General features: G+C 50.3%; 1 protein-coding gene across 3 annotated transcripts in view; it reads left to right on the forward strand.

The window, feature by feature from the left end:
- Window positions 1–361: 361 nt before the first annotated feature.
- Window positions 362–24,554, forward strand: part of NSD1 (nuclear receptor binding SET domain protein 1) — a 63,758-nt gene continuing 39,565 nt past the window's right edge. Inside the window, exons 1-4 of one of the 3 annotated variants that reach the window (XM_033073322.2) lie at window positions 362–401; window positions 4,888–5,528; window positions 20,425–20,560; window positions 23,448–23,620. In XM_033073322.2, the coding sequence (XP_032929213.1) occupies window positions 377–401; window positions 4,888–5,528; window positions 20,425–20,560; window positions 23,448–23,620 (975 nt within the window). In that variant the 5' untranslated portion in view covers window positions 362–376. Of the gene's footprint in view, window positions 402–4,618; window positions 4,682–4,887; window positions 5,529–20,424; window positions 20,561–23,447; window positions 23,621–24,554 lie in introns of those variants that run through there. The other 2 variants (XM_033073323.2, XM_033073324.2) reach the window with 2 other exon arrangements.

Below are 24,554 nucleotides of genomic sequence, written 5' to 3' on the forward strand. Positions count from 1 at the left end.
CCTATTTACACACACACACACACACACACACGCACATACACCTCTGCACCTCCCTTCACGCACTCCCCTCTCCCCCCAGCGGCTCCAGCGCCACTGCAGACTCCCAGTCCCAGCCGGACAGAGCAGGCTGGGGGTGCCAGCGAGGGCGGTGGTCCCGTGTTGCGGTCCCTCCGCCCGTAGCCCCCCGCCCGCCGGCCAGCCCCGCCGGTGCTGCAGGAAGCCGCGGACTCTCAGCCCCATCTCCCGGCCGGCGGGAGCAGCTGCGCGGGGCGGGCAGAGCGGAGCGGGCGAGCAGCTCCCCCGCCGCGCATCCCCCGCGTGAAGGCTGGTGACAGTGGCCTTCGAGGCAGGACGGGCACGGGACTGTGTTGGAAGGATGACAAACGCGACTGGGAAAAACGGTCTGCGGCATGGGGATGTATCCTTGCTCTGCTCTCCATCACCCGCACCGGTGGATGGGGCTGGGAGTGAGGCAGGGCAGGGGATTGGGCTGCAGAGCTGTGCTGTGTCCCAATGTGTATCCCATTTGTATCCTTCGGGGTGACAGAACCAGTGTGGGGACGGCACCCCATGGGCACTCCAGTCTGGTGAACCTGGTTCTACCTTGGGTGGATGGATCAAAGCCCAGCGTGAGCTCAGCCTTGTTGCCCAGGGCTGGTTAGCCTTGTGCACCCCCTGAGCTGGGGATGGGGGGCAACCTGAGGGCTGGGGAAGCATGACGGTCACCGAGAGCAGACGGGTACCCTGGGCCTCGGCCCCTCGGGATAATCCCCATGCTGCATATGGCTGCTGCAGAGAGCGGCCTCCAGGTGACAGTGCAGCGATAGCTCTTCTGCGCCGGGCAGATTTGCCCAGCAGCGATGGCTTCTGTCCCCTGCAGCTCGTGGCAGCGGTCCTTATGTGTCCCTGGGCTGCCTCCCGCAAGATTTTGGGGAGCCGTGGAAGCACCAGGGTAGGGGGACTGTGAGGTTAGGGAAGCAGAGGTCACCCCCGGTAGGAGGAGCAGTCCCGGGTCCAGGGGCACCGGGCCGGTGCAGCCGCGCCTGCGGGCACGGAGCCGGGCTGAGCCCCACCCGTCTCTCCCGCCGCTCCAATCCTGCGGTTTCAAGCCACGCAAGCCGCTTCCTGGGGGAAAGGGGCCCCCCGGCAAACCCTCCGGGCAGGATGCTCTCCGCTCCTCTCCTCCTCTGCTTCCTTCCTCTCCCTCAGCCGGGCCAGCCTTCTCCCTGGCCGCCGCGACTCCTTAACCCTTTCGCCCACGCTCCCGGCCGTGATCCAGCCCCACGGCCACGACTTCCAACCACCGCCCCCGGCCCTTTGTGCAGGATCCCGGTGCTGTTCCCGGGGTCCGCGCTCCCCCCAGGCCCCGCCCCGGCGAACATCCGCGGCCGGAGGCGACTCGCAACCAGCCCATCCTGCCCACGGCTCCCGCGGGACCCGCGTGGGCCACAGCTCCCTCCGCGCTGGGGTCTGGGGGCCCCCGCCGGCCGGTCGTGACGCCCTCATCTCCCTCGGGGGGAGCACGCGGGAGCCCCCGGTGCGGGGCCGCAGTTCCTTCGGCATCGCCGCGGCGGCGGGGAGCGGCCATGGCGGGAGCCGGGGATGCGCATTCCCGCCGGGTGCGGGGGCACCAGGCCGCTCCCGTGGGGGCACCACGCGATCTGTGCGCGGGCACCGGGACCTGCAGAGGGAGCCCGCACTGCCGGGCGGTTCCGTGGCTACCGGCCTGACCGGCCGTAGAGCCCCGGCATTCACTGGGAGTGAGGCTGGGGGTGAGCATGGTCGCGGGATGGGGGGCTCAGGGCGAACCCCGCGGTGGGAAGGCCGTAGCTGCCCGCGCTCCCCGCTGCAGCCCGCAGACAAAGCGCTGCGGCGGGGCCGGCCACGCTGCCCGCTGCGCCGCACATCCGGGCGGGAGCGGGAGGCAGTGGCCGGGATGCCATTTCCCTCTTGCTCAGCCGGAAGAGAAGGGCCGGAGAAGGGCCCTTCCTGCGGGCGCTGGCCATGGCACGGGCAGAGGTGACACAGCAGATGGCAAGGGCGTCTGAGGGCATCCCGCCACCACTGTCCTCTGCTCCAGTAACTACGTGGCTGCAGGTGGATCACTGCGGGGCTCCACTGGGACAGCTGGATGGGGACATGCCTCAGGGTGTGCAGAGCTGTCTGGGCATAGCTGCCCAAGCAGTACAGCTCTTACACACCAGTGTCCCATCGGGGTGTGCTGGACCAAGGGCTCACAGGGGGAAACCAGGCTGGCACCTGTCCTGATGGCTCTCCCTGCTCTGCCTAAGAGAGCGCACTTCGGCAGAAGGAGGGCAGCTGGTGACAGTCAGTGCCCAGTCTACAGTTTTCCTGCTTGGAACAGCCCTAAACATCTCCCCAGGTCGTTCACTGGGTCTCAGACACCAGGCTCTAGGAACACACCAGGCGTTCCTGCTGTGCACACGCCCTGCCCACCCCTGGGGGGGTATAAATAAACCACTAGCTTTATTTTGGGAACGTGGTAGAAACGTGCGTGGCAGGTTGCTCCAATGAGAAAGGAGGAAAGTTGACTGCCGGGCCCTCTCGCAGGTGTGCTGGGCTGTGGCTACCAGTGGATTCTGGAAAGATGAACAGTGTATTTCCCCCTTTCAGGTGTAAACTAAGGGACTCAGGCGTGCCATGCTGGGTGATGCCCCAGTGAAGGTGGGGAGAACTGTGTGGATACTGGAACTCAGTGCCAAGATCATTCAGCACTGGGGCACAGCGTGGCCCCAGCTCCATGTGTCACCATGGCACATAAGCATGGAGGGACAGGGCCTAAAATAGGTCAGGTGCCACCAACTGAGCCCTGGGCTGGGATCTCAGAGGTACAAACATGTCAGGAGCAAAACTTCCTGCCCAGTCACCCCACCCTCCGTGGGTGTGCTGGAGTGGCATGAGCTGAACATGGCAGTCTCTCTGTGGTGGCAGCACACCAGTGGAGTCGCAATGGGTTGGGGACCTTGGTGTGGCTCCTCAAGAGCTGATGCTGGGAGAAATGGTTACTCCATCACCAGCCACAGACAGGGCAGCGGGAATGCTTAGGCAAGACCACAGGGGCACCAGGAAGCCAGGTGTCCTCATTGGGGCTGCCAAGGTGCGCGGGCAGGGAGAAGGCAAGTCCGCAATGCCCCGCTGAGGTGCCAGCCCGCCGCCGCTCCACGACAGCGTTTCAGCGGGGAAAAGCTGCGCCTGCGGGGCAGCGAGGCCCGGGCAGCGGGCGCTCCCTGCCTGGGTGTGCAGAGCGGCTGCCCCGGGGCCCTGCCCGGAGGGGGGAGCGCGGCGCCAGAGCGGCCGGGGGCTCCCGCACGGCCGGGCTGGAGGGGTGTGGGGGGGAAACAAAGGGCAGCGGCGAGCGGGGGGAGCGGGTCCGCCCGGGCAGCGCCGCATCGAGCTCCGCGGCGGCACCCCGGGGGGCGGCAGCCCGGCCCTGCCCCCCGCGCGGCCCGGGCAGCACCGCCCCGGTGCCACATCCCCGCGCTGCCCCGGCTGCCCCCCGCCCCGTGCCTGCCCAGCCGTGCCGGTGCGGCGGCGGCGCGGCGCGGCGCCCGGACCCGTGCGGCTGGCGGCGGAGACCCCGGCCCGCATCGGAGGTAGCGACGGAGCCGCCGCCCGCCGCGGGCCGGTTGCGGGGGGCGGCGGTGGCGGCCCGTCCCGGCGGAGCGGGCGGGCGCGGGGCCGGTGCGCGCCGCTCGGCGGCGGGAGGGCGGGTGGGAGCGCGGCTGTCCGGGAGCGGCGGAGCCCGGCGAGGACAGCCAGGCCGCGGGCACCCGGCGCTGCTCCCCGGCGGGCGAGGCTCGGCGAGGCTCGGCAAGGCTCGCACGGCTCTGCACGGCAGCCCCGCGGAGGGCGATGGCCCGGCCCGCCGGTGCGCGGGTGGGCGGCGGGGGAGCGCGGCGGGGGCGCCGGGCCGGCCCGCGGGGCGCGGCGGACAATGGCAGGGGGTAACCCGAGCCCAGCGGAGGCGGGCGGCGACCCGCGCTACCCGCCCCGCTGACCGCCCGCGGGCACCGGGGACAGGAGCGGTGCCGAGCGGTGCACGGGGGCCGCCGCCGCCCGGGTGCCCCGCCGGGGCGCAGGGCCTGGCCGACTCCATTTTGTTGGCGGCCGCTCCGCCGCCGTTCGCAGGCCCGCGGCCTGCCCGGCGTGGAGGGGGGGGGGACCGGCGGGTGAGACACTGCGGGGCCGCCCCGTCCCGTCCCGCCCGGTGCCCCCTGCCGCCGCCTACGATGGAGGTGCGGGCGGCGGCCCCGAGGCCGCGGTGCCGGGTGGGGGGATGCGGGGAACGGGGCAGGCCGGGCCGGGCCGGGGCGCGCCGGGGGGGGGCAGCACTGAGCGCCCCCTCCCCACCTCCCCCTCCCGCGATGTGGGGGGGGGCCGTCGGGGGGGGGTGCTCGTGCGGGGGGGTAGAAGGGGGGGCCAAGCCCGCGCGGGCGCGCGCGCGCTGATTGGCCGCGGCCGCCGAACCCCAAGAGCGGGGGCGCGCGGGGCGGGCGCGCGCCCTCGCGGGATGGTGGCGGCGGCGTCGGGCGCGCGCATGCGGGGGAGGGAGGAGGAGGGAGGCGGCGGAGCGGCGGCGGGGCCTGGCCGGGCCGGGTCGGCGCGTCTCCCCATCCGCCCGCTCCGGGGGCAGGCGCTGAGCCGCCCGCGGCACCCGCAGGTGAGCGGCGGCCCTGCGGCAGCGCCCAGCAGGGCGAACGACCCCGGCGCCGGCCGTGCCGAGCCGAGCCGGGGTGCCCGGGCTGCGGCCTGGGGCCTGTAGTGCGGCGGTGGCGGAGCGGGGCCGGCGGAGCCCATCGCGGCCCCCGGGTGCGGCTGCCATTTTGCGGTGCAGGCCGGGCTGACCCCATTGTGCTGTGCCCGCAGGTGGATGCCCGCCGCCCGGCATGGAGCAGGCCTGCGAAGTGAGCCGCCGCAGCTGCCTCGTCCCCTTCGGCACCTCGCTGTCGGCCGCCGAGCCCAAGGGCGGCCCCTTTGGCGAGGCCCGCGGCCCCGAGCCGCCCGCCATGCAACTGGCGGCCGCCAAGCCCGGTTACGGCCAGGACCCGTCCTCCTGCTACATCCCGCTGCGCCGGCTGCAGGACTTGGCTTCCATGATCAACGCCGAGTACCTCGGCGGTGCCGCCGACGGCGCTGAGGCCCTGCCCGACCCTGGCTCGCCGGGCTCCCGCCTGCCTGCGGCGCAGGACCCTGCGGCCGAGGTGCCCCGCGGGGCCCGAGCCTTCCCCCTGCTCCTGCGGGACGGTGGAGAGGAGGCGCCGGAGGAGGAGGAGGAGGGCGCCGAGACTCCAGAGGAGGAGGAGGAGGACGACGACGACGACTACGACGACGACGACTACGAGGAAGAGGAGGAGGACGACGACGAGGAGGCGGCGACAGAGCCCGGCCCGCGGAGCCGCGGCCGCTCCACTCCGCAGCGGGGCCCCGACAGCCGCCTGCAGCCGGCCGAGTCCGTGCCGGACGGTGGCCCCGGGGAGCAGCCTGAGTCCTCGGCGGCCCTGCAACTCGTAAGCACCGCCGGGGCGCGGGCGGGGGGGCCGTAGCCGCTGCCATTTTGCGGTGCGGCAGGGCCGGGCCGGGCCGGCCGCGCTGCCTCCCTCGCCCCGGCACCCCGGAGGATGGGAGCCATCTTACCGAGCGAGGGGACCGTGCCGGGGCCGGCGCGGGCTGTCACCGCGCTCACCGCGCACCTGTGTCCCGGCGCGGCCGCCCGCGCTCCCCCCGCCGCTTTTTCTCCCGTCAGGAATAAGAGGCATCATCCTTCTGCCCAGCAACTCGCTGCGGAGTTCGGTGGAGTTTTTTCCCCTTTGGAAGGGGTTTTTTTGAGCACAGTGCAGATGAGGAGGACAGGAGGGAGCGTTCTCATCTCCTGCCGCTCCGGCTGAAGGCTGTCACAGGCTCTTTGTCTGGCCAGGCCTGAGGTTCCCGAGCTGCTGTGAGACCTTGGCGGTGGCCGGGGAGAGGCCGTGTCATGGCCTGACAGACCTCACGGGCAGCAAACCTCGCCTCTTTTTCAGGCTGACTTTTTTTTTAAATTTTATTTGTAATTTCTCTCTATACTCACAAATTCCTTTAATTATAATTAACAAGAAGCAGAACTGATGGAACTGTAGGAGTTCTGAAAGGAGATAGATACATTTAGTAATTTTTTTGTGTAATTTGCTTTTGAATCCAAGTATAAGAATGTAACCTTTTATTTACAGCCATATATGTATATTTCCTGCAGTTTTCGTTTGTTTGTTTTGTTGGGTTTCTTGTGTATTTCTTCAGTCTGTTTTTTAACCTCGAAGTTCCTTGCTGGAGGGTACTCCAGGCTTTAAGTATTGATGCAGGGTTTGAAGATTAGCTCCTTTGACAGGACTAATACTGAAACCATGTTGCTCTCTAATTTCAGTAGAGCCACTGATGCCGGACAGATCGTGCTGGTGCGTGCAGTGCTTGGGAGGCACTTGGGAGGATTGTGTTCCTTTGGGAACACTCAGTGTTCCTGCTGCGTGCTCTGGGAGGTGGGGAGCACTTGTCACAGAGTGCCCCTGGAAGGGGTGATTTCAGGAAGATGCTGACAGTAACTTAATTTGTTTGTGGAACAGTTCAGGCTTGCAGATACAATTCAGCGTTCCTTGGGAAGAATCCCTCAGTCTCTGGTGATGAGAGGCTGCTGTGGGTCTGAGGTTTGTGCATCTCTTCAGCTTTGTTTTGCAGAGGAAAGCGGGGATCTCTCTCAGACATGTGCTCGGTGATGCAGTTGTGGGAGGGTCTCACTTTGTAAACAGAAGCTCGCAGAGGTACTTTCACAACAGTTGCCTTTACAACGTGCTCCACAGAACTGCAGCTGGTATGGTGGAAAAACTGTCCTAGTGACAGAGCGTGTTATTTGAATATGCAACGAGGGTTGACTTTTCAGTAAAACTGCCTTACCTGTGTGCTGTAGTTAGCCTTGCTGGGTTGTTCTGGTGACTTGAAAGCACAGCTGCATTCCTAAAAAAAATGCGAAGAACAACAACATTTTTTAATCAGCCTGGAGTCCTACTTTCTCTAAGTCCTGCATTCTTTCTTCAGTAAGTAAATGTATGTTGTCTGAGTGGGCCTTCATTTTATCCCCACTGCTTGTGGAATAGGAATAGACAGAGGTTTTTCTCTGTGCCCAATTACCACTGAGACAATTCAAATCTTTTAATAGTTGAACATGACATAGTAGCTAGAAATATCCAGGTTTGTTCTTCAGGTCATGTATTCATTCAGGCATTTAATTCCAGTCTCATCTGTGTTTGGTAACTGGAATCAACTTCTTTTTTGAGAACCTGCTAAAACTTAAAACAAAAACCCACCCCAAAATAAGCACCACAAATCCCTGGGAGTTCTGCACAGCTGTTTGTCATAGCTGGGCTGCTCTTACAGGTATCAGCTTTATGCTGCCTGTTGATGGGGCTCCTCCACCTTACAGCAGGACTGTCTCAGAGCTTTTATTTTTAAAACTCATGGTGTGCCACTGCTGCTCAAACTTCCTGTTTTGCCAAGAGGGAAGTGTATGTGTATCTCCTATGTGTCTGTATCTGCCCCTTGCAAGATTTTTGATAGATGCTTGCTTTGAAAAGGGCAATTTCTGAAATGTCAAGAGTGCTTGCAGCAGAATGACCAGAATTTGGTTTAGTTCTAAGTGAGATGCAAAGTCCAGCATTTAAGTGATGCCTCTGGACAGGAGAGGTGGTGGCAGGTATTGTTTTGGATGGAGATTTGTTAATAGCCCTGACACCTGCTGCTCTCAAACATTGCCCCAAACAGGGGAGGTTGCTCAGGTACCATTCAGTTGTAAAGAGAGATGTGCATATTCTGAACTAAAACTATTTTAAGTGCCAACTTAATCTTCCCCTAAGGGTGTCTGAGGTTCCCAGCAGCTCCTGACAGATTTTTGTGTTTTGGAGAAGGAAATGATAGCATCAGTTCTTGGGTCTTGTTCTCCAGAGATGGTGATACAGTGACTGCTGGCAGCTGCTGGCTTGCTGCCTTATGCATATGTTGGGCTATGGCCATTTAAATTTAAATGAGTGGTAGTTCTTGAATGTCTCTGTCCTTTACCCTCCTGATGTGAGTTTGTCTGTAGTGCTCTCCTGGCATTTCCAAGTTGCAGAGGCCTTGGACAGCACTGTGTGGAGTTGGAGGGAGAGGTGAGTCCATACTCCAGTGCTGGGGAGGGTGGGTACAGCCACAGAAGGTCTGAGTGCCATAGATATTGCTTGAATTTAGATGCTGAGGAATTGGAGTAGGTGGACTTGTGTCTTGCAGAACTCTCATGTGGAAATTTTGCCTTTCTAATGTAACTTTTGATGCCTTAGTACTTTGGTTTGTTGGTTTTTAGTTAGCGCTCAAAGTAGATTTGAGTCATTTGATTTGCAGAGTTGAGCGTTTGAGGAAGCAGAGAGTTCTTGGGTTCAGGTACATCTGGGCCACTCCTGCTGTGTGTACATTTTGCATTCACAAGCTGTTTTGTCCATGGAACCCTGATGGTTTCAGACTGCAGGATGTGCAGAGGCTTGCATGAAGCTTAATGTTGCTTTTCATTATTGTTTCCTTATTGTCCATTCCCACAATGCAGGACTGTGATGTTCGGGTAATGGCAGTGAGGGAGCAAGGTACAGGGAAATCTAGAGCCAGATGTTTTATCCCTAAGAATGGCTGCTTCCAGGGTCTGGGTGTGAGCAATGAGTGAAGCATGTGTGTAAGGCTCCTGGAACGTTTTTGCTTCACTAGAATCACAGTGTTTGCACTGTGTTAGAAGTACTGAAGGTCAGCAGAATCCTCTCTAGACTTAATCCATTATAAACTTGACTTCTGATCTGCATCTGTGGGAGGGTACTCTCCTTATAAAGTGTTGGTGTTGCCTGTGTGAGAGTTACCCTGGCGCTTGGTTTATTAACTGACGTGTCTGGTGCCATTTCTCTCTCTGCTAAAAATAAAATGAAGGAACCAAAACCACGTGATCCTCTCTACTCCTGTAAACATTTCTGAAAGAATCTCCTACTACAGACTGTTGATACTAGATGTAACTAACTACTGATAACATTATATCCCTGGGATACAATAGGTATGGCAGTGGTTTGTTATAGCAGGGAACTTAAATTTCCTTGGTCAGTTGACATCTTCCTGATGAGATGAATTCTGTTTGGCTGGCAGTGATTCCTGCAAGCATCATTTCCCACTCTGTGCACCTGGAGAGAACAGGGGCTTTGTGTGCTACTGTCCCCACACCTCTGATCTTGCACACATCCCCCTTTGCCACTAGGAATTTACACTGTTTGGAAGATGGTATTATTTCACAGAAGAGAGCATGTAGCTGGATCTTGCATTGCTGTGCAGCCTGATGGCCCCCACCAGGCCTTGTACTGAAGGGCATTCCTGTTTTACATAGCTCTAAACTTACCTATAAAGGACTTCAGCCATGGTGGGCGCGCAGAAAAATGGGAATTTCCACAATAAGGGCCCTGTCCTGGCCTGTGTTACTGCTTGACCAATTTTTGAGGTCCTTAATGACTTCATGCTTTGACGGTGTGATGATGCTGCATTGCCACTTGGTCATGATGGAGGTGTGAGTGGGTGGCTCTTCGGAGCTGTCATAGCAGGACCTGCTGTGTGTGAGGGTGTGGGAGCAGCTCATTCTGAGGGTTGTGAGCAGTTTGTAGATCCAGAGCTGTCCTGCACAGCAGGTTGGATCCTGGAAGCGTTTTATCATAGCATTTGGCTTAGATTGCCCTTCCTCTCCTTGTTTCATTGTATTTGTTCTCTGATTACTGATTAGGTGTGAAATATCTGTTTGTGTACGTTGTGTTACAGGAAATGACTTGGTTTCTCTAGAAAATACCTGGTGTGTCATGTGAAATTTGAATGACTGATGCTTTGCGGTTCATGTTCTGAAGCTGAACCTGTCTGTTTGCAAACAGCAAAACCAGAGGTATTTTCTTGCAGATTGGACAGTTTTAAAAGTGATGTTTTACTGGATATAATGACAGAAACATCTGTGTAATTCCTGCTTTCTAAATTTAAAACTTACTTTTAAAACTTGAGCAGGAGAGAAGTTGTTCAAGCAATATACTGGTTAATATACTGTTTGCAGTTATAAGTCTGGCAATAGTAGCAATTAAATTGGCTTTTGCAGGTGTTTTGTTGGGCTGGATGCTGCCTGTCAGGCTCTGCTGGCTCTACTAAATGACTGTATGTGCTGGTGATTTCTTTTGGAAGAGTGTATCTCCCACAACTTAAACCTTTTTTTTCTTAACAGGTCTTAAGCTGTTGAGGGTACAGTGGTTCAAGCTTTACTGATAGAATTTCTTCTCAAGACTTGGTAAAATCAATGATAGTGTTTTGATGCTGTAGCAGTAACATTTGACTTCAGAGCAGCATATTCTTCATGAAGTCATGGGTTTGTTCATTGGCTCTTGCAATGTAGCAGCTTCTGGTTGCACCTTATTTTACCCTTGTTCCCAGAAGTGGGATTAAACTGTGTGATGTGCAACAATTATTATGTGGGTTTTTTTTAATTTCCCCAAGTTAACTGAAGAAATTTGCAGCTCACTCAAGAGGTGAACTCCGAATATGGTCAACAAGCTACTTGAGCCCCAAGAAAAAAAGCAGTATTTTCTAAGATGTAATTGAGATGGTATTTCTTAAATCTATATGTGTTTCTTAGAAATTAGTGTTACAGATGATGATCAATTTTCAGTGCAGTTGCTTGGAATGACAGCTCATATATAGTAATTTTTAATACTTTTCAGTTATTGCTCTGGCATTTAGAAAGGCAAAGGGAATAGAAACATTAAAAAAAAACCTTAGCAGGCAGGGGGTTGTCCTAGGAGTTAAAAAACTCAATAGTTTAGGTGATGCTACTTTTAATACCAAAAAACTATGACCTCAGTTTTGTTCTGTCTGCACAGAGCCATCTGGTGCAGAATGGTAACACAAGGGAGTTTGGCGTGGCTGCAGAGCTGTGGTACCATGCTGAGTAAACTGAGGTACAAAGTTTGGAGCCCCACTGGTTCAGTCCTGGTAGGAATACAGGCATTGCTTTGGCTGATCAGAGTGGATGCTCCTGACCCCAGTGCCCAGGAGAGGGGAAGATGCTGCCATGTGTTGGAGCAGGTGCCAGCTGAAGTGCTCTGTTCTTGTTAAATTAGAAATCTGGTTCCATTGTGGCTGCAGTGATTAAATGTGTGACAGAGATAAAGATGGCCTGGGTGTGCATCCATCTCTTTTGTGTCCAAAAGCATTGATGAAGCCAGGAGGAATTTCAGCAGTGTGTCTTGCCTCTACTGAAGGATGGTAAAACACTTGTTAAAATTGACATGCTGACTCTTTGTGGTTATCATTAAGATTTATCTCACACGGTTCTTTAGAGAAATGGCAAAGAGAAGCTGTGAGAAAAGTCACCTTGTGTATCACTTCTTTCCCTCTCAAGGACAGGCTGGTCCTGGCTGGGTGCCTTCACTGCTGTCTCTAGCACAGCCAGAGCAGAAGAGTTGTGCTAAGTTGTCCCAACTCATTGCCTGGACTGGTTGTAGCCTTGGCAGTGGTGGAGCTGCACAATCCACAGGGGAAGGAATGGCTTTTCCAGCAGCCAGCAGCATTCCCTGCTGTTTCTGTGGGGCTGAGATGCTGCTGGGGTTCTGGGTGAAGAACAAGGCTGCAGGTGGAAGGGGCAGCACGAGTGGCATCAGGGGAGAGAGTGTTTTGGGAGCACTGTTGGTGGTGAATCACAGGGAGAAGGCAGCACATCATCTCTAGCCCTGGAGGCTTCCCCATGTGTTTTTGGGGTAGGCCTCTGGGGTAGGAAGGGCTGGCAAGAAAAGCTTTGAGTAAATTCTTGATAGGGAACTTGTTCTTTTGGTCACATGAAGTAACTGGGACAGCTGTGGGGGCTGCTGGAGATAGCATATCCCACTGCTGGGCTCTTCAGGAAAAAAACAGTTTTGTAGTTAAATAATTACACAATAAAATAGGGTAATTTTAAAAAACTTTCAGTCACTTAACAAAAATAACGCACTGGGGACTCCTTTTATATTTTCAGGCATTGACTTTTGCATGTGAGACACCAGAAGTGTTGAGTTGGGTGGAGCAATTCAAGTGTTGCATCCAAGCCAAAGGATGGAATGCCTTTTGGTGTGGTATTCTTTAGGAAAAAGTGAGCAGTGAATTTCCTGCACAGTAGTATCTCAGCACACTGGAAACCGCCAGTTTCTTTTTCAGCTCCTGTAGTGCCTGAAGTGCTGAGTGTGCAGCGAGTCTCTTGTCCTCAACCCTGTTTGAAGCTTCCATGTTCCTCTTGTTTTGGAGGAGTGTGTTCATGGCTTTCCCTCCCGCTGTTGGTGGAAAGATAGAAACCTGCTGTTGCCTAACACAAGAAGGGTGAGGAGCAGAGTGGTTATCACCCTTTTAATAGTTCCTCCCCTTGCCCTGATGTTACTTTTTTGTTTGGTTTTCCCAAGCACCTGTTCAGACTTCCTACTGTTCTGCTAATGTGGTGACTGCCTGCAGATTTCTAAATAACAGCAGTAAAACAAGTGAGGTCCCTTTTGATTCTGGTTGGATGTCCTCTCACAGTTTGTTCACAATGTTTAGGCAGCTGGATTCATCACAGAAAGGTTTGGAAGCCTCTTGGAAGCATAAATTTGTAGTACCTGGTGCCTGAAGCATGAACCTTCCTCAGGTCATGGCTTTGAGTGTGGATATCAAGAAATAAATAAGCACAAGATAAATTTATTGCCCTACTAGTGTTCAAAAATTCTGATTTCAATTTTAGTAGCAATTCAGAAAAAACAGTCAAAGTTTTAAGTGCAAATTAAAACTTAATTTTATATGAATAGAAATTTTGGGTTTTTTGAAATTGGTGTCATTAGATAGAGAGATTTACATTCTGACTGCCACCTCATTTTCAGGAGGTTATGTTTTTTTGTGAGAGGCATCTTTTTATTTGGACTAGTAAAGTGAGATTATCTCTTCCTTTCCTACGGGTAAATAAAACTTCTGCAGAAAATGAGACTTGTAAACCCCCCTTAAATGTTTGTTGCTTTTAAGGAATCCCATGGACTTAAAAGAACCCAAACAACATGGACAACCAAACCAAAACAAGCAACAAGCCAGTTAATTTAATTTAATTCAACCCAAACTCCCACTTCTTAGCTGTTGAGGTTCTAGTACAGTATTCACTCTTTGCACTGTACATGTTGTTCTCTAGTTCTGCTTCATTCTGGTTACAGCTTAAGCTGTAATGAATAGAGCATACATGTATAGATTAGAACAGCCAAGTTTCATTTTGCATAGTTTGAATCTGTTTTTCATTTCATGGATTTAGAAACTTCACGTCTGAAAAATGAACGCTGTGTTTATCCGATGTCTTGCTTGTGAGCAATTTGATAATACATAGAGGAGCGCAAAAGTAAGGTTGAAAAAGGGGGCAAATCTGATGACCTGGTTTCAGTTTGTGGTTTTTTTTGCTTGTTCTCTGACATAAGATATTTGTGGGTAATTGTTGTTTGTGAGAATTTGCAAAGTTTTGATAATGCCAGCAGTTTCTCACTCGCTGAAACAATTAGTGCTGATTAAAAGAGTCAGATTTAAAGAGAATGTGGTTTATAATTTAAAGTATGTGCAGATAAGCAAGTATGAGAGTCTGTCCTCTGCTTCAGGCTCCTGGAAATGGTCTGAAATCTTGTGTGTTTATGAATTTCTTTCCACCAGGATCTGGGTGAGATCATACCCCTTCTCTCCCACTCCCTTCTGCCTCCCTCAAACCTTGCTGTCAGGTGCATTTCTGGTAGTTAGGATGCTGAAGTGCCAAAGCTTTCTCTTGCTCTGCTCTTCCATCCAATTCATAGGGAAAACTGCCTCCACTGAGTCAGATAGGGATTCTGTTACCCAGTTATCTTGGGGACTGAAACTTGGTATTCTCTTGTCAGTACATTCTTTATTTAAAATCTGTATGTGGATAACTCCTGAACTGGATAGAAATGCTTCAGGATGTAGGAATTACTCAAAGTAGTGCAATCTGTTCTCTTGATTTTTACCCTTTCAGGGCAGTTCACATGTATGTATGGACCCTGAAAAACTTCAGTACCCTGGAAAATGGTAGCAAAAACCAGCCAAAGACAACAAATACCCACAAGCATGTTGATAAGAGAAATTTGGTCTGTATCATAATCTCTGCTGTATTTTTTGCTAGTGAATATTTAATTAGTGAGTATTTAACACTTCTGGATGATAATGGTGCCAGATAAGAGGTAGTATATTTTTTCAGACATGAGTGTGGGTCAGACTCCCGTTTGCTTTTTCCTGCAGTGCTGAAGCTGAAGGAAGACTGGAGCAGTTGGGATGAAGGGCATGTCCCCCAGCCCATGGGCTTCCAGCAGGCTTTTCCAGCTGCTCTCTTGGATTTGGAGCTTGCCATAAAGTGCCCCTGTGATTATTCCTCTGGTTTCTTCAGATGTACCATTGCATGCTGTGGATTGGGGATTTTGTCCGTATGGACTCCAGTTGGGGCTGCCCCTTTCCATGTGCAGGGATTGATTCCTCTTAAGTTTTGTAACAGCTAAGGGTCAGCATTGCAGCCTCTCTGTAAAGGCTTCAAGCTCCTGTGCTTGATAATGGTACTTTGTATGGAGGAAATTTTGGTCGTCTCTGTTTGCTTAGTTTCAAATATTTCTTAAGCTATCAAGTACATACAATTTCATTTTCTCTCCATTTTCTTGGGTTTTTTCAACTGATTTGGTGTGATTTCAGAAAAGCTTCTTTAAAACATGAATCTTTGTTAATGAGAATTATTTCTGCCTTCCATCATAAGCAGTTACTAATTTTGCTTTATTGTTGTTCTTAGTCTCTTCTCCTTTCTACCTTTCCATGCAGCATCCTCAAGCAAAAGTTATTTCCCAATTCCTCTCTGTCCTTCTTTCTGTGTCTGTTCATTTCTCAGTGCACAAGTGTTGGGGGTGAGTGGAGTAATGAACCATGGGTCACTCAGACTTCTTTCCATTTTCCCTTCATTAAGAGCAGTACAGAGGTAGGAGCTGACCATTTAACAATCTGTCAGCAGCAGTCACTGTGTGGGAATTGCATCTGTTGCTGCTTCATTTCTATGACCTGAGTTAAGGGATCTGGATCCTCTGGGATAGGAGCTGTATGGACAGAGGGATAATCCTGAGGGTAAAACTGCTCTGCTTTGTCTTAAACTCTGCTAACTCAGTGAGGTTGTGCTGTAGCTGGAGGGAAGTTCCATCTCCTGAAGACTCTTGGAGTAGCTTTAGCAATGCCCTTCCAGGCTTGTTCTGGGACTATTTTAATAGGGAGAGCTTGCCCCAGTTGCTGCCTCTCCTTTGTGAGGGCAGAGGGTGAATAACCTGTTCTACCGAAATGGCAGGAGCTGGGAGTGGCCTGTCCTAGGCACAGGGCACCTGTGACACCAGCTGTGGGGTTGGTTGTGTTAGTGGATAACTTCTTTGTAGAATCACAGAATGGTTTGGGTTCAAAGGGACCTTAAAGGCAGTTCCAATGCCCTACCATGGGCAGGGATACATTCTGTTAGATGAGATTGCTCAGAACTCCATCCAAGCTGACCATGAACACCTCCAGGGATCCAGGGGTAACCACAGCATCTCTGGGCAACCTGTACCAGGGCCTCACTACCTTCACAGGGAAAAATTTCTTCTTCACATTTAATTAAACCCTACTCACAGATTGTCTTGTCACTCTGTCCTTGTAAGAATTCCCTCCCCAGCAAACTGTTTGGCCCAGGCTGTCCAGGCACCTTCAAATGTCATCTTTCTCTCAAGTTCATTTTGGTAGGGTTTTTTTTCTGGTAAAAAAGCTGTTATCTTCAACCAGGTCAGCTGTATGTGGTGTTGGTGGCTTATAGGAATTAGATGGACTTCTTGTCATTTTGTCCTGTTAGAAAAAAATTAATGATCACCAAACTTAAAGGAGTACAGGCTGTGGACTGATCCTCAGCAAGCTTCCAGTTCTAACTGATAAGAAGCGAGTATTGGGAGCAGCTTTATCCTGAGCATAGATGGAGTGCAGGAAGCATGAGAGTTTCTGGCCTGGGAATGTGAAGCTTTGAAGGGAGCACTGGAAGTTTGTGGGGCAGAGTTGTTGCTGTTTGTGCCCCTGGCAGTGGTGTTTGGGCCAGCTCGTGTGGGGTGTGACTTACCTGGCAGCTACCAGTGTGGTGAGATCTGCTCAGGAGATATCCCAATCTCATGCTGCTGCTGCAGGGCCCTGGGCAGGTATCTGCTGTACACTCAGAGGAAAAGGTTATTAGTGTCATTGTTTACACTGTATTGGTTAATTACCCTTTGGATGTGGCCTCCTCCTTTTTCTTCCTTGGCTTTCATTCTGACCAGTTCGTGCCTGAAACAGGCTTGGCAGGATCTTCCCCCATTATTTTTGGGGGGTCTGTGGCTTCTTTCTTGCTTTTCATCATCATCTTTGCACACAGTCTTTTGCTGCCCCAACCTTTCTGCAAAACATGTTCTGTCTCTGGCTTCCTTGAGTAACAATGTTTATAATTAAGTCAGCAATAAACTGTAATAGGGCTTTCTTGGCCAAGTGTTTCCACGATGGCTTTCCAAAGCAGGTCTGAATTGGAAGTGTGCAGGGCTATGAGATCAGTGCCTGATCTCTACAGATGTCTCTTTGGGTATGTGAAATTGCAAATTTGAAATTGCCTGTAACAGCAGACATATCTCTGCCCCTTAGTGTACAGTTCAGTCTTGCTGTGGCTCTGCCAAGGTGTTGGGGCACCTGGTGTATCTGCACCTGTGTCTCCAGCTGCACTGGAGGAGCTGGTGCTGCTCTGATTTTTGTTCAGACATGTCCAGTGCTGCAGGAAAGGTGCACCCTGTGGCTGTGAGCATTGTCTCTTTGTGGGCTTCTGCTTTGTGCCACTTCTTCCTGCAAGATGAATGGATTGAACAACAGCTTCCAGTGCCAGAGCCAAGAGTGGTTACTGGGTAGGGGTTATGTTTTCCACTTTTTGATGATGTGGTTATTTTCAGTGGAGGATGATTGGTGACAGACAGTTGAGGACTGACAGTATGTTTACCAAAATAAAAACACTTGGAAATTTAAGCTTTCTTTGCTTTATATGTTTCATTATTTGCTGTATGGTGAGAATTTCAGGAGGGTAAAGGTACTTGGCTTTCTAATAGAAAGCCTCCTTCTCATGAAGCTGAGCACCAGCGTTTGGTCTTTCACTTAGGGAATTGCAGACGGGTGTGTTTGGTTAACCTGGTACAAATTCAGCAGGTGACTTTGCAGGTGGCTTTTGTGTCATCCTGCTGCTGAATCTTGGCTTGTGACCCCTTCCACAGTGATCATTTGGGTCTTTGGTGGAGAAGGTTTGTTAAAAACATCTGCATGGTACAGTCTTGTTTTGTCCAAAACAGCACAGAGTGGTCTGAAATGCTGCGTATCATCTCGAGTTGAGGCTGTAACTTGTCCTGTCTGCACAGCAAATTAATGCCAAACATTTGATAACTGAGTAGATAGTACTGACTCCCTTGAGGAGAACATCAGACAATACAAAACTGTGTTGTTCCTCCTCAATGGAGAAGGCCCTGTCCTTTCCTTCTTCACTAACAAAGGTTTTTACCTGGTTTAATTTCTTTGGTGTATTCCACTAGAGTTACAACATGGCTCTTACCCAATCTGTGGTGGCTCATGAATTTTGTTATTTAAGTGCTTGAATATTTCCATGCTCTGAACGTGAACACTGCTGTGATCAGGTGTAGGGGACTATGTCTGAAGTTTGTCTTTTTAAAACGAATTGGGCTTTCCCTAGCTCACAGAAGTCGCTGTTACTGCAGGGCTAAACTTTTGGCCATCAGGATTTATCAGTAGTTTGACCTTGGCATAGTAAATGCTAATTTTAATAGGAGTGGAATTTGTTGTATTCTGACACAAGAAATGCATGCTTTGGGGCTATAATTTTTCTATCATGCTGCAGAGTTTAAAGAAAGAGGCTTAACTGTACCTGGAAGGGACAATAACTGCTGCTTTTGCTCTTCTACTGTTGGTTATTCAGTGTTACACATTTTGAAAGTCCGTAGCAGATTTTTTTTTTCCCCATGTAAAGAAAAATGTAAGGCATCTCTGGCAGGTTGGTGGGATTTAGAGGGAGTAGAAAGGAAAATTATGCAAGACAGTGACCTGCTGCTATGCATCTTGTCACAAGGCTCTCCCTCAGGACATGATGCTTCCTGATCTGTCTCTGTGACCCACTGGTGGGGACTTTATGGTGGGTGATGGTGAGTCCAACACCTGACTGCTAATGCTGGGGAAATGGGGGAGGAAACTGGCCAGGAATGAGAATAGCTGCTGACTTCTTGGAAAGAGGTTTAGGCATTGTCTGAATAGTTTCTTGAAAGCTACCTTTTCACTCAGCTGGGTTGTTGGAGGTTGACAAAGAGTTGATTTAAATTCAGACTTGCCTAAGGGCAGGGGTTGTGGATGTCCTTCAGGTGGATCAATGAGAATGGCTCTGGCAAATCTCCAGTGAGGTTTTACTGCTCTGTCCAGTGATGGTGCTCAGGTTACAGTTGTCAGGAAGATGCACATCTATTGTATGTGTATGCACAGCGTCGGGGATAATCAGCTGGGATATACATGTGGCCCTCAAAGCCCAGGCTGGAAATCCGTGTAAAAAAAATTTGAGGCTGAAGTCACATTTACAAGAACTCAAGCAGGAAACAGACTCAAAAAAGAAGGGCTTTGCATCTGAAAGTGCATCTGCATTTTAAAAGCAACAGCCGAGGCAGCACCTCTGGTTCCTGTGCTCACAGATACAGCTGGAGACACAGAGGCTGCAGCAAGGCAGTGACGGAGAGGGGCTGCAACCCTCTCCCTGCCTGGTGCTGTTCACATTCCCTGTTCCTGAACTTCTGCTCAGCAATAAGTTATTGTGTGGCTTTTGATGAGTGAGTGAGAAGAATTTCAATAATGTAGTCTGCAGCATCATTACGTGCCTTTTTTTCATGTGACAGGGTTTATTCTTTTGTGTTTTAACCACATGAAGGAGACCCATAAAAACTCAACGAGAAACGGAATATATACCTTTTATTAGAGAGGTCTGTTGTGTTTTAGTTGCTGGGATGTTGAACTGGGTATGGCAAGAGACGTGCCTCGAGCAGGGTGGTTGGCAGGATGGAGAAGTGAAGCAGAAAGGTGTGTGTTTGTGCTGTAACAGCTTTAATGAGGAGCATATTGCTTGTACTTACTGGCAAGAAAAATACCTGGAGTGCATCTTGGAGCTTCTAAGATGCTGAACCCACCTAAAATGCTGAACTCACCTGGGATATGTTGGTGGGTGCTGCTAAAGAGGCAGGATTCCTCACAGCTGGATGCAGGGACTCTTGTATCCTTTGAAAACCTATTGTATCTCGTCTTGGCTCAATTATTCACAACACCAAAGCTCCTAGATCCTCTCCTTGGCAGAGGTCCTGCTGGTAAAGCACATCCAGCCAGAGCGGCTTCGTGCTTTGCAAACAGCGCGGGATCTGCTCTCAGCTCTCGGGCAGTGACACAGAAATGGCATTAAACAGCTTTAGGGTTTGTCTGTTGAAAGATTTCAGTGTTCCTGTGGCTGCACAGCCCTGAGAAGCTGAGTGGATTGGAGTTACTGTGTCTGTGGAGTTGATACTTGTGAGCAAGTTTTGCAGACAGGCAAGGTCAGTGTGTCTGTCCCTGTCCTGGAAGGGGGGTGGTTGCTGTTACGTTCTCTTTCTGCTCTGTAGTTTTGGGCAAAGTGACACCAGATCTGTTCATACAAGCTAAACATCAGCATACAAGAATTTTTGTGATTGTACCTGTCTTTGGTTTCGAATATTTTCTGGTGAAGCTTTTTCCTGAAAAGAAGGAAAGTTACTAACTTGTAGATACCAACTTTTTTCTCTTTTTTTTTTTTTTTTTTTTTTTTTTGACCTTCCCAGTTGATAAACACTTCATTTGCTGTTCTTATCATGTTTCAGTCAGGAGAATTTCACGTCTCTTACTACTATTTTCCATATGTTGCAACCTTTGAAATTAACAAACTGATGTTGGTGAAATAATGGGGTCTAGCAGTGACTCCACATATTTACCTGTTCAAATGTGTGAAGTATGAGTGCAGTCATTTACCAGAGGTCATGTTACTTACTAAAAAAATAACAAAAACCTTCTCAAATCCTCTTACTGTTTTGTTCTTTCAGAAGAATGGGGAGAGTCATTGTATTCTTTGAAGGTGTAGGAGCCGCTAAGTAAAATCAGGACTTGCTTTTTCATGTAAATGTCTTTGCTGTCCCGTGTAATCTGCACACAGGGGGGGAGGCAAATCTCTTCAAAAGCATCTGGAGCTTTAGTGATTTCTTGTGTTCTGGTTTTTCCCCAAAGATCCAAGCCAAGAAGAAATCTACTCCAGTGAAGTATGAAGTTGGGGATCTTGTTTGGGCCAAGTTCAACAGACGCCCATGGTGGCCATGCACAATTTGTCATGACCCAGTGCTGGACTGTCACTCAAAAATGAAAGGTACTGTATCTACTCAGACCACAAAGTGGAGATGTTGTGTATGGCAGGATGCTGCAGTATTTAATTAATTTTAAAAGCATTTCTGGCCTTTGTAAAGTGTGAAGAAATAGACTCTGCTGTGGAAAACAAGACTTGAATCTCTAAAGTAGCGTTCAATGAGGCAGGAGGAAGAGCTGGGGTGGTGAAGTGGCACAGATAGCTGTTGGACATTTAGGCTTTACTTCCCAGACTTTAGGAAGGACAAATAGCTGGGCTAAACTCAGGGCAGTGCAGAAGAAAGAGCAGCCTCTCCAAAAAGTTAGGCACAGAAAAAGGAGATGGATCAGAGAGGTACAATAGGTGAGGAAGCAGAGCTGGGAAGATCAGAGTGTTCGAGGACACAAAGAGCTGTATTGGAGAACAGGAGGCTGAGGAGTGGAATGTGGGATAGTGCAGTGTAGCTGCTAAATGCCTCAATACCTCAAGGTGTGATGGCAACATGTACATGGAAGTGAAAATTTTGGGTCTTGTTTGGCACAAGAAAGCAAGGGGCTTTGATAGGGAAATTCTGAAAGAGCCAAGAGATTCACATATGTGAATGTTTAGAGTATGGTGAGAGCGAGCTGAGTGTGAGGAGGAGAAATGGGCAAATGTGACAGATGTGTGTGCTTGATCACAGGAGAGAACCAGGAGGGGAGAAAGAGAGTCTTTAAAGATAAAGACAGAGATAGGTGAATGATGGGGAGAACAGAAGGGAAATGAGGTATTGTTTGCTTTTAGTATCATACCAGATGCCACGGGGAGGCTGCCACAAACAGAAAGGTTTATTTGTTCCTGGTTTCCCCTTCTATTCTTTTTGTTCTGTGGGCAACTGGAAGCTTCTTGAACTAGTGTCCTCTGCCACTGACAGCTCTAGTGGCTCTTGTGCCACTCACTGCTGGATTTGTCTCTAGGTTTTGTGGCCCTTGCCAGCCTAAGCACAAGTGCTGGTCATGAGTGGAGTTCTTTTTGAGTGGCCATCAGCTCAGAGCCACTGCTCTTTCTCTAGAAATATGAAGTGATGCTCACATCATCCCCAAGCCTGGTTGCTGAAGTCTTCTTTCTTCACCTCCCCCTTCATCCTTTGGGAGGCATTTTTCCTGATTCTAGAGAATACTGAATGTGCTGTTTTAAATAGTCCTTTTTCAGCTCTCAAAATACTGATGGAGATGTTTCCAGGAGATATATATTCTCCTCCCATATCCCTTCTCATGAAGTTTTGGGCAGGATTTAATGTATGTAGCTGTCCAGTATTCCCCTCCCAGCCTGTGCATGAAGATTTCTAATAAAGGAATTCTGCAGGGAGGAAAAGGGTCTCAGCAAATTCCAGGAAGGCCTGATCTCCAGCCACATGATAGACTTTGCCATCATTGTTTTATCTGTGTTCAAACCAGTGGAGCTCAGGGGGAAATTGTGTTTTCCAGCTGTGGCTATATGTAATCTGCTTGTCCTCCCTTCCCAGTGCCAGGGTGGCAAAGCAGATGGATCTGAACTCTGACACGTTTGGGCAAGAAGAGCTGGGCTGTGTGCACTGTAGGAAGCACAGTCCTACTGTCCTGGCTCTCCTGTTGCCAAGGGAACAAGCCCTTCAAAACAAGGCAGATTGTTTCAACCTTGTCACTTGTGCTGAAAGCTCTTCTCTTGGGATATGAGGAATGGTGTTTAGTTAAAGGCAGTTTACCTTTTCTCAGCAAGCTCTTGACTTGGAGGATTTTTGGAGCTGGAAGGTGCAGGCTCAGTGGCTTGAGTCCCAGAAGTGTGAATGGGGTGGATGAAGCCTGTGATCTTTGCGCTTGGTTTGATGTGGTTCTGGTCATTATTTGTCATCCCCTCAGCGATCTTGGTTAGAATCTCAGTTTCAGCATCACTTAAGGCTAGGCTGCCACATTGTGCTGGCACCCTGGAAGAGGCAGCACAAACTGAATGGGCTGGAAGTACAGTATACCTGTTCAGAGGGTGAAGGTGATTCCAGGAGAAGGTTAATACATTGCAGCAAACTGCAGGGAGAAGTTTATATCCTTTTTGTTTTCAATTGTTTGCTCTGTTCTAATGCTTGTGACCTGTCCTTTTCCATCAGCATACCCAGTACTGATTCAATTCTTATTTGTACCATATGTGTTCACCATTCTTATATGGAAAGTACCTTTAGAGAATCTTTGAATGTACCCTTGTGATGGAACTCCTCTTTTTTTCTGCACCTCTGCATTTGAAGTATGGCAAGACTCATTGCAACTAATGTTGTGTCACATTGCACTTAATCTTTTCAGTGTGTGTACATCTGTTTATTTAAATGCTGCTGTTCATGTTTTGTGTCCTAAATAAGACTTTGTTTGGTATTAAAACATTGAACAAGATGGGATGTATTGTGATGGGGGAGGCTCAACCTGTGTGAGTAAATCCTGTCCAGAAGGATGTCAGTTCTGGGTGTTGCCAGCACTGTTGTGTTTTCCCAACGGTCAAGTGCTCTGGACTGTTTAATCATTAATCAGGGAGTAGCAGAAAAGAAATACTCTGCCTGGTGTGTTGTGTCTCTCAAGGAAAAAATATTTAGATTTTTTTTTTTTTTTTGCAAGCAGTCTTTGCTGTAGAAAGATGACCAATCATAGGCATGCTAATCAATTGTTTGTAAGAAAAAAAAACCCAAACAACTTAAAAATAGAGTAGCAATGTGGGATATAGACAACAGCAACCAAAGGGGTCTCCCTTAGTTGTGAGTAGAACTCTCCAGAACTGACATTTATGTGGGAATGTTGTTAAGCAAAATGTAATTGAAAATTACCTTTCAAATTGTTAGTGTTTTCTGTGTCTCTTTTTGTGTCTTTATTCTGTTACATACAAGAGGTTAATTCTGTTAAATTTCTTGAAATAGTTTCCAATCAGAAACCATATCGAGAGTACTATGTGGATGCCTTAGGAGAACCTTCAGAGAAAACCTGGGTTCCTGGGAAAGCTATTGTCCTCTTTGAAGGGAGACATCAGTTTGAAGAGCTGCCTGTTCTCCGGAAAAGAGGGAAGCAAAAGGAAAAAGGCTACAAACATAAGGTGAAAGAGCTGTTTTCTGTAATATGTTGTTATTTCTTTGAATCTGCACAGTACAAAATATTCCTTTATGCCTGGATTTGTACTTTGACAGCTTCTCTGAGACTGACTGCAGCAAGGCAGCCAGGCAAGGGATTCTTTGTGTCCTTACAGCAGCGTAGTTTATAAACTGCCAGGAGTTTCCAGGCTCTCTTCTATGCTGGGGTGTGCCCTGCTGCTTCTATTGCCCTGGACAGCCCTGGAAGGCAGAGGAATCTGGGCTCTGTTGGTGTGGGATCTGTTCAGTGGCACAGCCCTCTCCTGATGTGGATTGCAGCACTGCTAAAAAACTTCTCTGCTCTCTGGCAGCCTCCTTTGGCTCCTCTGAATCAGAGGTGGAGTTGCATGCTTCACTAGATCACTGACTGAGATAAAGCAGTGGGGTTTTTAGCACTGCTTCAGTAATTCTCTTTATAGAAACCTGTTAGGACTTATAATTTGACTTGGAAAATGCTTTGTCAGTGAGCCTGTGGGAATGAGTTTTGTGGCTCATCGCACCGTCTCCGTTTCCAAACATAACAGCCCTGAGCAGTTGTAGCCAGTTAATGTAATGTGACACAGGGGTCTGGTCTATGTCTTTAGGAAGGTGACTGCAGAAATTAACTCGTTAGAATTGTTGAAGTGAAGAACTACAGAGGCTTCTGTGTTACTGTAAAAGAACAAATAGTTATACTAGGCAATGGTATCTGGTTTTTCTTTTACTCTAAAGCTTTATAACCTATGTTAGTGCAGAACCATCAGACTGAATGTGCTCTTGCAGATGTGAATCCCTGGGGGCAACAGCCTTATTTGGTTTTTCTTTTCCAAAGGCATGTTTACTATCTTCTTTAAGGACTTCTTGTGCTCTCAAGCCCTCCCAACAGCTAGTGACATGCTGCCAAGTAACTTCTCTGGTCCT

Source organism: Catharus ustulatus, chromosome 15 (assembly GCF_009819885.2).
Source record: "Catharus ustulatus isolate bCatUst1 chromosome 15, bCatUst1.pri.v2, whole genome shotgun sequence".
NCBI classification, from domain to species: domain Eukaryota; kingdom Metazoa; phylum Chordata; class Aves; order Passeriformes; family Turdidae; genus Catharus; species Catharus ustulatus.